Source organism: Numida meleagris, chromosome Z (genome assembly GCF_002078875.1).
Source record: "Numida meleagris isolate 19003 breed g44 Domestic line chromosome Z, NumMel1.0, whole genome shotgun sequence".
Classification (NCBI taxonomy): domain Eukaryota; kingdom Metazoa; phylum Chordata; class Aves; order Galliformes; family Numididae; genus Numida; species Numida meleagris.
This window is the reverse complement of record NC_034438.1, coordinates 55,156,472-55,168,992: the sequence shown is the minus strand read 5'-3', so window position 1 is coordinate 55,168,992 and position 12,521 is coordinate 55,156,472. Positions and strand designations below refer to the sequence as shown.

The window sequence follows — 12,521 nt, the reverse complement described above, 5'->3', positions numbered from 1 at the left end:
TTCAGATACAGCATTTTCAAAATATTCATTACCTGCATAAATTAGTTTTTGACCAGCAACTGGAAAAGCATCTTTCCCCCTTTCTGATTCAATCTTCTCTTTCAGTGCCTTCACCTAAAGCATAGAAAGTCTTGTTTTAAAAAAAAAACATATGTTCACAATATAAACATTAAGTGTACTTTGTTCCATACAATTTTATTACTAAAAAGTAGTTTTCAGTTAAATCTTACATACTTCATGATGAAGTACATCAGTCTTCCAAAGACATCAGCATACACACCAGTGTAAAGTGTACCCTCCACAAATGACTAATTTATCCATAAAAATTCTTCTCTCTCATCTTCTTAACTGAATTAGATTAAGTACAAGCCTACAGTACAATGAAAGGTTGAGAAATTTGGGCAGAAAATACTTTTATCTACTTGATCCACTTCCATTCCCTGTTCTTTGAATGCTGGGGGCAGACCATGCACAGTTGAAACACTTATCATAATGACTCTTCATGAAATGTTTGATAGTTTGTTGTGTCGTTTTTACTTTTGTTAAGGTTACCGTGACATTTGATTTAACTCACTGGAATTACCAGAACCCTTTATAAGCAGCAACTCAATCAAACTGTCTCGCTCATTTTACAGAAGTAGCTTCCAACTCTTTTGCCTCCCTGGTAATATGCAGAGCTTTGCATAGCAAATTTAAGCTTACAAAAAAATTCATTGTGCACCATTTATGTGTTTATGCAGTTCCCTCACAGACAGTCTACACCTTCAGAGCCCTGCAAACAATAGCTCAAACAGCACTGTACTAGTTCCCATGAACAAGAATGATCATATTCTCCAGAAAGACTGCATTACAATATACAGAGGAAAGAATTACAGAAGCATAAAAATCACAGAGAGACAAAGGCTATTCCTGCAGAAGTGTCTGTACCAATACATTTGCAATAATATTTTAATGCCTGTATCAAAGCATTCATTCCTCTTTCTCGGCAGATGCTCCTGATACAGATGGAACAGACAGCCAATTGATTATGAACTGATTAATCCAAATTAATTCTACCTTCTGTGTTCCTGTACATTCATAAACTTTTTTTTAATTAAAAGCTAGATACTTAATAACAGGATCAAGCAATTTAACCAGCTATGCATGAGAAAATGCATTTAACCTGACAGCTGGACTAGGCTGACAAATTTTTGTACCACAGGTACTTGCAAAATTCTCATTTTTGTTTATTTTTAAAGCAGTAGTTCACTGCTAGGGTTGCTTAAGTAGTAAATACACTAAAACATTTTCACACATCAATGGTAAATTTACTAATACTCACAGAGGCCAACTTTTCAGCAAAATTAAGATCTCTCATCCACTCAACATGCAGCCATACTTCCTAGCTTCATATCTTTTTTCTGTATATGTCATAGACCTTTGTGTTATCTTCCTCTTTTTCCTTCAGCAGACCCTCTCCTCCCTCTTCCTCTTGGATTTTATTTTTGAGATTCTTTATCACGCCAATCCTTGTCCACCATGGACTGATGAAACTTGAACAGTGACAAAGAAGCTGCACCTTTTCAATAGTAATATGAAAAGGAGCACCCATTTTACCATGCTTTATTACCTTGCAGAACAAGCCTGCAGAACCAAACCTAATACCTAAGCCTGCACCTGATATAGGTGATTAAATCACCAGCCATACAAGGATACAGATGACAAGATATGATGATGCCTGTGGGACAACACTGAAATAAGAAGACAACTCTTTTTCCCCCCTCAGCAGTTGGAAAGGGACACTATTGGCACCCTCACAGTTTGTGCCATTCCAGGACCTGACAAAAGCTTTAATGATCAACCTCCAGCTAGTCGTTTGCTTTTCCACAGCAAAACTAACAGCAGCTCCTGACTATCTTTAAGTTCTCAAAATTTCAAAATATTCACAACCTTAATACTACTGATTTACTGATAGCATCACCATTCTCCTGCATTTAGTTTTAGAGAAGTCTATTCTATCTCTGGATTTATGCTTGTTTAATGGCTTGTTTCCCCAGAAAACTAAAATTATATATTCCTTCCTAGTTATTACTTCAAGCTGACAGTCGCACACCTTACAACAGTCTGCCCAGGCCATGGATAAGCAACGAAGCAATTTTTCTGAATTTTACATTACGTAACAGCATTGCTTAAAGTAAGTTCTGTGCTCCACCAGGGAAAACTAACTGCCAAATCATGCTGAAAGGATCATGTTCTAGAAGCATTTTATTATTTATATAATTATTACATTTAAACATACTGCTTACGTATTTCAGTACTTCTGTACTTATACTAATGACTCAAAAGTGATGTCTCAAATCTTCTCCTTTCACTTAGTCACTAGGTTTGCCACAGATGAGACAAAATAACTTAATGTGATCTTTTTTGACAGTGAAATTCAAGGCTTGTTTCACATCCTCTGCACTCAATCAAGCTATTGTTTTCAGATGTCTCCTGACTTTTATTTTCCTCATGTTTTAGCGTTTGAGTTCTATTCCAGAATACTATTTTTTTCCTACAAGGAACAAAAATGAAGTCTGTTCTCTCAAATAGCAATGTCTTAAAAGCTAAATGTAGGTTAGGCTGGGACAGGCAAAACACACGTTAACTGCTGTACAACAATTGGACCCACGCAAAGGAGTTACTTACTTCAGTAAAATATTAACAGCACATTTACAACAATGCTTTTGCTGTCCACCTCAGGTGCAATGATGTCACTGACACACTGCAAGTGACCTAGGACAACTGACAGGGCTACGCTTTCTTCCTTCTGGCACATGACTTGAGGCGTACAGCACACCTCTCCAGATACAGAGAAACTGCACTGCCAACAAAATTGAGGTAAATGTGTTAGCTGTGACAATGACCAAATAACAAGCAGTACTCTTTGCTTCTTATTTGTACTGTAGTACTAGCACACCTGGAAATGCTGCACTCATGGGCGGTTTTACGTCACATTCAAACCTCAGTAATCAACTGTTAATCTTAAAAATCCTGTGGGTTTCACAAAAGCTGAAGGAGGTGCTGAAGGGTGAATGCGTTCACACAATCACTCTTTAGCTCTTTGAAATGACACCTCATGATACAGTACTGTCATCACTGCTCCATATGAGTAGCAACAAGCACCATCAACAGTGACATCTGTAGTTCTACTACCAACACCCCTTCTGGGATATCAGGCCATCACCTCAAAGGGGTGTCATCACTCATTTCCACAGTAGCAATGCCTATTCCTCAAAAAAGTCAATGCTCAAGATGCAAGGGCAAGTCTCTTTACAGTTTCCAGTTTCCTTTAGTAACACTCAGTTTCTACTGCATGCAGCTTCTGCTGGCTTCAGCAGAGTAGGAGTCAGTGCTGACTTCCCTACAAGCTCATTTTACCCAACTGAAACTGTTAACCCACAACCTCCAGTGGGTGCATTTCCTGCTAGACTTCTACCCTGAGCACACCTTAGAACACAGAATGATGTTCACATGCATGATACAAGACACCAGCAGTGGAAACCTCTTTTCACAGTCCAAAAACTCCCTACGCACCCTACTTCTGACAGTTGGTGTTTTAATGTTGTTGTTCTTCTTTTCTTTTTTTAAATGATCTTTTACAACAGAAGGGACTTAGTTTCCCTAGTCACTGCCTTGAGGTTCAAAGACTCGAACAATGGGATTACTACTGAAAACAGGCAGAAAATAGTTGATGACATCAGCCTTCTCCCATGTCACTTGCCACCAGCCCTCCTGTCTTATTTACCAAGGTGGGGATTACATCTTCTTAAATCTCCATTTTCTGACCAACATACCTACAGAAGCCCTTCCTACTGTTCTTCATACTCCTTGCCAAATTCAGCTGCAACTGTTCTTTAGCTTTCCCTACATATACCTACATATCTGGGCAGTGTCCCTACATTCTTCCCAATATTCATACCCCTGGCTTCACTGCCTATGCATTTCCTTCTTAGACGCTAGTTTTACCAGGATATCCTTATTCAGCCATGCTGGTCTCCTGTCTTCCTCGCATGACTTCTTACACATGAGAATTGAGAGCTCTCATGCTTTAACAATGTCCTTACACAGCTGCCAGCTCTGTTCTGCTCCTTCATCCTTAAAAGCAATCTCTGGAGGTGCCATTCACTAATCCCTCAAATAACTGGAAGTCTACCAAAATTCAGGATCTTAACTTTAGTCTTCACCTGACCCACTGCCCTCAAGTTCATGAATTCTACTAGGGCATGACCACCGTGGCCCAGGCTGCTACTAATCCTGACCCCTCTAATTAACTCATCTGTGTCGGTAAGCAAAAGATTCAGTAACACTTCTCCTTTGGATGCACTGTCACCTGGATCAAAACATCTTCCTCAACGCACTCCAAGTCTCCTAACTACTTAGACTGTTGTGCAACTTTTCTGCATGTAACTCTGCACAGAAATGCAGTCAACTGCAGATGTCATCATTCAATTGTTAGAGATATAAGTTCAAGAAACACACTAAAAAAAAAAATTTCTGAAGAGTAACTGCCTGTTCTTTTGGTGTCAACCACTATTTAGCCTGGAGGCCAGACTCACTTCATTATCAAAGAATACAATACCAATTCACAGAATTAAAAAAAAAAAAGATAACAACTGATACATCCAATTCAGCAGTAACATGCTAATGAAAGATAAAATTTCCTCTTGTAGCTCTAGCTGGAGTGACTAAGTCTTGATACTCACTAAGGAGATGACACCTGCACCGCTAGTACATCAGTAGGAAAGCAGCACTCTCCAAACCACCAGTTATGTCAGACACAGTAGTCTGAACCAGCTTCATTTAGACTTGAAATATAAATGCTCATTTTTCAAGCAAAAAAAGAGAAGCCTGTCACTACTGTTCAAAAGGCCAGCAGCATCCTCCAACCACAGGCATGATGAGATGCTGAAAATAGTAATAACCTAACTTTACTGCTATCAAATTATATCTCCAAGTACTTACATTTTCTGGACTCTAACATCATCATCAATCCAGAGTTTTTAAGTAGAAATTACTTTCTGGAAAGAAAAAGCAGCAGCAAGTTGATCTGTTAATTTTGGAAAACAGGTTTTATGATACACATTAAACCTCTACACCCATAGCATCATGACATTTTTCTCACAGAGCACTGTCTGCACATCCAGCCCACTTCAACAGCTTTTCTAAGAGGATCTTACAGGATAGCGTCAAGATCTTACTGAAGTCCAGGCAGACAGCATCCACTGCTCCATCCTCATCCATCATACCACCGATTTCATTATAGAAGCTTATCATCTGTCCTGCAGGCCAGTAAGTACCACACAGCCACTTGCTCACATTCCCCACACAGGACGGGGGAAAAAATGAGAAAGAACTCCTGTGTAGAGATAGAGACAGTTTACTACTGTAAAGTAAAAGCAGTGCATGCAACCAAAGCAAAAGGAGTTAATTCACTGCTTCCCATCAACATGCAAATGTTAGAGACTTCCTGGAAAGCAGGGCTCATCATCCTTAACAGTTTCTTGGGAAGACAAATAGCATCACTATGAACTCCCCTTCTTCCTTTTCCCCAGCCTTTATGGCTGAGTACAACACTGTATGGTATGGAAGATCACTTTGGCCAGTTTGAGTCAGCTGTCCTGGCTGTGCCTCTCCTAGCTTTTTCTGCACCCCTAGCTCCTTGCTGGCAGGGCGGCATGAGAGGCAGAAAAGTCTCTGGCTTTCTGCAAGCACTGTTTAACAACAACTGAAAACATCAGGTGTGTTATCATCACTGTTTTCATCAAAAATCCAAAACACAGCACCGTGTAAGCCTCTACGAAAAAAATTATGCCTGACTCTCACGCTGGGATAGGGTTGACTGCCCCTGGTGAATTCATGCTTACTGCTCCTGATATTTTTCCTCTCCTTCATGTGCCTGGAAATGGCTTCTAAAACTAGCTGTTCCCTCACCTCTCCAAGGACTGAGCTGAGGCTGACCAATCTGGGTCACCAGGTCCCCCTCCTTGCTCCTCCTTCCCCCTCGAAGACAAGGCAAAGTATTTGCTTTACTCTGGTCTTCAGGCATTTCTCCCCATTGACACGATAAAGTAAAAATCACAGGAAGTGGCTTTGTAATCACACTTGTCAGCAATCTCAGCACTCATGAGTGCATCCCATGAGGATGCATAGACTTAGGAATGGACAGTTTGATCAAATATTTCTCTTACAAGAAAGGTACATCTTTCTACTCCAGCTTTTCCCCCGGCCTCTGGGACCTCAAGGCTAGTCTTGCTAGGAAAGACCGATGCAGAGTTGGCATTCAACATCACGTTTTTTTTTATTGTCCCAGGTAACCACCTCTATTTTCTTCATAAGTGGGCCCAATTTTTCCCTAATCTTCCTTTTGTACTTGTAGAAGTTCTTCCTGTTGCCCTCACTGTCCTTGGCCAGATTTTATATTCTCTGAGCTTCAGCTGTCCTAACTTGATAAGTGCTGCCCAGATGCATTGCTCTTGGGCTTGGAGGAGGTGATCCTTGAATATCAGTCGTACTTCCTGGGGTCCTCCTCCCTTCAGGGTTTTATCTCATGGTACTCTCACAAGATCCTTGAAAAGGCTAGTTTGCCCTTCTAAAGTCCTGAGTTGTGAGCTTCCTGCACACCCTTCTTGCTGTCCTAAACATCCTGAACACCCAGCATTTCATAGTCACTGCAGCCAAGGCAGCCCTTGACCTGCACATTCCCCACCAGCCCCTCCTTGTTGGCAAGAAAAAAGCCCAGTACAGCACCTCTTCTCAGGGGCCCTCTATCCCTTGAAGAAGGAAGTTATCAACAACAAATTCCAGTAATATCTCGGATTGCTTATACCTTGCTGTGTTGTCCCTCCAACAGATATTAGCCCGTCTTAAGTCCCTCCCAAGGGGTTGCAAACATGAAGCTACTCCTATCCTTTTGCAGAGTGACTCATCTGTCCTCTTCCATTCTTCTTGATAAGGTGCCCTGTAGTAGACCCTCACTACAGTGTCACCTAGCCCTATCCTCCCTTAAATCCTAACTCATAAACTGTTGGTCAGCTCCTCATCTCTTTCCAGGCAGAGCTCCACACGCTCCAGGCAGTCAATAATATAGAATGCAGTATCCCCTCTCCGTCTCCTCAAGTCTGTATCCTTCCATTCCAACACTCCAGTCAGCCATCCCACCACATCTCCTTGATGCTAGTAAGATCATAGCCCTGCAACTACACACATATCTAACTCATCTTGCTTGTTCCCCATACAGCATTTGTTGGTGTATAGGAACTTAGGCACACCCCAGCATGCTAAGTACCCAGAAATTGCTTGGGACATCTTTTCCATAGTGGTACCTTGCAAGCATTTCCTTGCTAAATCACAAGCATCGGAGATGACCCTGCTTGAACCTCATTTAGCTGATTTTGTGATCCCTCCCAATCACATCACCCCCACATTCCTCGTTCAGTAGCCTGCTGCATCACTCTGTAGCGTGGCTGCTGATAACAGTCTATTCCCCGTTAATTTTCTTTGAGACAGCACAATATATTTACCTGTTCTCATAAATCTTTAACTTGATCACACAGCTCTTCTAGGATGGCATGCCTCCTGCACAGTAGATGTCTATCTCTCCTCAGAGAGAGGCCCTAAGCACCCTCTGGAGTCAGGGACCTGGAGGGCTGCAGGTGCCATCTGAAGCTCTGTCTGAACAGAAGCCTCCACCCTAGCAAAGACAGATACTCCAATGCCTGCTGGACTGCAGCATATCACCACCATATCCAAGACCACACCAAGGACCTGAGTTTAACCATGGGCCTCCCTTTTTGATACCTATGAACGCATCCTGCTGTGCAAATTGTTCTGTTGACCAGGATCTTAGGCCTCTCCTGGGCCCTTGCTCTCTCTAATCAGAGGACAGCTGCAGCAGAGGCTGCTGGTACCCTGGATAGTTAATTATGCTCATTAGAAACCCTTGTGAATTGCTAGAGGACTCCAGAGCTTCCTCAGGCTCAGACCCTAGTGATCTCCCTGAATTTATCCTTGCCTAACAGCAGCAGACACCCTCAAGTTTCTCACAAGGCTGCCAGGCATTTCCCAGTGCTCCTAGACCTTGAGCCCAGGAGGTCCTGAAGTCTCCCAGAGCAGAGCCAAAGACTGCTGCATCTGTTAGCTGCTTCTGGGAGATTCAATCCCTATAAACACAGCCTGAAGATACACCACGGTACCCAGTTTACAGGACAAGCTGATTTTTTTTCTGCTCCCTATGAATTTATGATGTACAACTATACCCTACCAAACTGAGAATATTGAACACAATGCTCTCAAGAACGATGCCATGCAATCTGTTTAATTAAGACTGACAGCTCATGAACTCCTAACTGCAAAACAGGTCTTCCAAAGAAATACCAGTCCCTGAGTGCATCCCAGATGAACACCCTAAAAATGGGTTACATTAAGCTGATAGTGCTACGTTGCCCAGCCGTTGCCCTTAGTTATTTCAGCCGGCTATGTAAGCAAGGCATGATGGGTTCCTTCTAGGCAAGTAGTTCCCATGACCCAAGCATACAGAACAAATTAACACCCTTCCCTCTCACACAACAGTTTTAACTTCTCTTACCTTATGCTCTGTGGTAAAATGGACAAGTAAAAAAAAAAATCAGCTTTCTCGTATTTCCAGCCCAAACTAATTCATTAACTATTAATATTCTTTTGTTTTTATGTCAGTACTATCATTTAATCATGGATAACCTTTCCATTTGCCACGGTACCTATGTATGTAGAACACTTAGCACTACCAAATCCTCCTCCCACCTTGTGAGCTAAGCTAGCCAAGGTCTTTTCATTTACTCTCAACACAATAGTCTCAGGCTTCCATACTGTCTTTGCTGCAGCTGTTCTAGGAGAAATTCATTCATCTTGGAAAGAAGTGGCCAGTGTACATACTGAAGATGTTATAGTTCCTCTTCAGCCAAGAACTTGAACTTTCCTTGCTTGAAAAGTCGAACTCCAACCAAGAAATAGAAGAGACTAACTACAGAAGAAAAGTAAATGCAGAAAAAGTACACACTTAATAAAAAAAACTAGTGGGATAGAGCATAAATTTAAAATGTTACAGTACCTTAAAAAAGTGTTAAAATAATGAAAAAACTGCAAGTGCTTCCTGACACTTAGTCCGATTATCTCTGAAGATACTGTTTTTGCAGAGTCATCTATCGAATCTCAAGCAGCAAATACAAGCCCTCTAAACTCACACCTTCTGTGACTGTTTCCTAATAAATACCCTACCTGACTCTCCCCTGACACAGCTCCACGCCATTCCCTCGGGCCCTGTCACTGTCACCAAGGACAGTGGGACTCCAGCGCTGCCCCCCTGCACATCAAGAGACCTCAGCCACTCTCCACACACCTTGCCCTCCAGACCATTCACCATCTTTGTACCCCTCCTTTGGATACGCTCTAATAGCTTGATGCCCTTCCTACACTGCAGCAGCCACCCTGCAGTCAGTGCTGGAGGTGAGGCCACACAGCGCAGAGCAGAGGGGACAGCCCCTCCCCTCGTCCGCTGGCAGCTCTGGGCCTGGTGCACCCCAGGGTATGGTTGGCCCTCTGGGCTCCAGGGCACACTGCTGCCTCATGTTCAGCTCGGTGTCAGACAGAACTCCACGATTCCTTTCCATGGGGCTGCTTTCCAGCCCCTCATCCCCCAGTCTGTACATATAGACAAGGCTGATTTTTGCTGGAGCACACTCCTGGGGCATTTAATACAGCTTAGGTTATCACCTAGCCTAAATTTCTAAACTTCAAAATCAGGAGATTTTACAAGGGGGTATTATGCGCAGATCCTAAAATCCCGACATGTCTAACAATAAAGCATAAGCATATCAAGGATATATGACAACATGAAGAGGTTCAAACTTCCCTAACTAAGCATTCTGTTGACCCTGTGCAGTGTTAAACAAGCAGGCATCTCACTGTGTCAGAAAAGCTCGATGTAAATCCCACTGTACAAGGATTAGACTAGCAAAGTTTTCCTCACATACCACATGTTTCTTCCACTTCTCCCCTTTTTGACAGTGAGAGTGTTAGGGCTAACAGCACAGGGAAACTGATAAAGAAACAGGACAGCCTTGCTTAAAATTATTATTTCACTTTAAAACGGAAGTTAAAAATATTTGCTGATTTTTTTTAAAAAGCTTACTTCGGACTTCCATAGCAATAACTGTAAGAGAAGCACTAGACTTCGAAGTTTGCAGAGCCAAAGCTATCACCTCAGATGAGATGTACCTATATAGGTCTGCATCAGTTTCAGACTACTTATTATTCCCGTCCAACATGTAGCTTAACACGTTCTCTCGTGATTAGTCAATTAACACAACAACCAGCTTGTGTCCACAAATGCACACTCTCATTTGTCCTGAGTAAGTCTGAATGCTCAGGTACTGAGGTGTTCTGTGCAGAACTAGAATGACTACAGTTAGTAAACCCATCCTCTGTAAAAAACATAATGAGTACAGCATTGATTCTGACACACTCCAGTGGCTTTGTCTCCCCTCCCTCCCTCTCCCCCTGCAAAAAAGCCACGCTTGCAAGAATTTCTTCATTTGATAATAACCCTTCTCAGACAACATAGCCTGAGGCTAAACTTTTTTTTCAACTTTTTTTATTCAGTTAAAATACTCGACAGTCTTTATCTACCACTTCCAAAAGCAAGAATACTTCATACTCCTAGTCTGATTTTTTGTCAGTAAAACTGCTCAGTGGGCTAGCATTCCCCCACATAACTAAGCACAAAATGAAGTCAGAGTATTAAAAACACATTTTGAACTACACATTTTTAACTGCCTGATCAAGCAGAAAATTCATCAACCACTTGTGCAAAAGCTTTAAGAAACCCAATCAGTTATTTTGAACTGTATTTCTTCATACTCCCCCTGGAAGGTATATTCAAGTGCTTTCCTTACTATTAACAAGAGTTCCCTGTTACAAGCGTGAACTCTTGTTAGAATACTACCTTGCACTTTAATATCAAGTCCCTTCAGACTCATTTTTTATTCAGATTACAGGGAGAAACTGCTAGAAACAGAAGCCAATTTTAGCACAACAAGTTTCCCTGGCCTATCACAACTAGATCATTTTTGGCCTTGTCACAGCATAGGGCACAGCTCCAAGTAAACAAGTCTACCTCCAGCAGCAAAACATGCAAGTGTACTTCGAAGACTAAAAGCAATGTTCCCTGAACTCTCAGAACAGACACATTTATTCAAAGATGCCAGAAAACTCACCTAAGAAATCAACGCAATCTATTAAAATCAGTATTTTTCAAAATCTGAGAACTCCCCCATGCACATTTGGTTAGCACTCTGTTTGAAAGTTTCTCTCAAGTTGCAATATCCACACTTTCTACAGTAATTCTGCCCTTAATTTTCTAAAACATCATCCAAGGAACTTTAAATACATTTTCACCTCAATGCCTCTAGCACTGACACAGTCAAGGCTTCACCCTGCACACCTTGATGTAGAGTGCTCCCCAAATCCTAACCACATCACAGCTGTCCTTCTGCCCGAGCACATGCTCTTAGCCAAGGTCTAACAGACTGTGCTCATGACAAGCATTCCTGCCAGCTGCTGCACCACTGTGGCAACACATGTGCATGCAAGTTTCACATCACCCAACTTTTGCTGTCTCCACACCACAGTGTTTTGCTGTCTCACAGGCTAGCAACGATCTCCCAGCTCTTCCTTTGCTCTCATTTTTCCAAGACTTTACTCAACGTGGAGAAGAGCAGATAAGATTACAAGAGATTTTTTTCCCAGTGGTAAGAAAAGAACAATGTTTTAGATCATTGGTGGCTTCTAATACACGCTTCAGTGAGCAATTTGCCATCTCCCTGTCACGCTGCTGGGCCAAACGAGCTCAACCAGATTTTGGCTGTCCTTCTGGATTGCTTTACAGACGGAGGAGGGCAAGCCAACAGGCCTGGCAGCAGCAAGCGCAGCAAAGATATAAGGCTGCTGCAGACACCTCCAGTGGCCCAGCTCACAGCTCTGCTCCAAGGAAAGCACCTGCACAAGCGAGGAAGTACATTGCCCGGGACCCCCTCTCCTCCTGGAGACATTCCAACAACCTGCCACAGGCCAGCAATCACCCACCTGCGCCCTGGCTGCAGGAGAGCAGCGGGGGCGGCCCCACCGCTTTCTCTGCTTGTGCTTTTTCGGTGGGAAGCCGCGCGCCGCCGCCATGCCCCCCTGCGCCATGCCCCCGCGGCGGCGGCCGGGGCCGCTCCCGCCATGCCCCGCGGCCGCCGCCTCGACAGAGCCCACCTGCCCTGCGCCGGGGGGCACACGCTGCCCGAGCGGAGCGGCTCCTCCGGCGCGGGACTCCCCGCCGCCCCGCAGCGCCAAAAGGAAGGTATTTCCCCCCGCCCCTCCCCCCGCAATCCCGGCCCACCCTGCTCCCGCCGCACCCCCCACCCCCACGGCCGCGGCCCGGGCTCGGCGCTCGCCCCGCTGGGATAGGGAGAGGCCCGAGCTCG

General features: G+C 43.4%; 2 protein-coding genes across 17 annotated transcripts in view; one reads left to right on the top strand and one right to left on the bottom strand.

The window, feature by feature from the left end:
- The window catches only part of RAD23B (RAD23 homolog B, nucleotide excision repair protein), a 38,229-nt gene that overhangs the window by 25,443 nt on the left and 265 nt on the right, over positions 1–12,521 (bottom strand). The window contains exons 2-3 of one of the 2 annotated variants that reach the window (XM_021379515.1): positions 4,984–5,039; positions 33–114 (exon numbers count right to left, since the gene is read on the bottom strand). Coding sequence is in view for 1 of the 2 variants with exons in the window: in XM_021379514.1 (XP_021235189.1) it covers positions 33–114 (82 nt within the window). In the remaining variant the exon portion in view is untranslated. The remainder of the gene's footprint in view (positions 1–32; positions 115–4,983; positions 5,040–12,521) is intronic. The other variant, XM_021379514.1, reaches the window with a different exon arrangement.
- The window catches only part of LOC110389316, a 54,825-nt gene continuing 51,021 nt past the window's right edge, over positions 8,718–12,521 (top strand). For all 15 annotated transcript variants that reach the window (XR_002433124.1, XR_002433123.1, XR_002433133.1 and 12 more), the window contains exon 1: positions 8,718–12,397. Coding sequence is in view for 5 of the 15 variants with exons in the window: in XM_021379519.1 (XP_021235194.1) it covers positions 11,634–12,397 (764 nt within the window). In the remaining 10 variants the exon portion in view is untranslated. The remainder of the gene's footprint in view (positions 12,398–12,521) is intronic.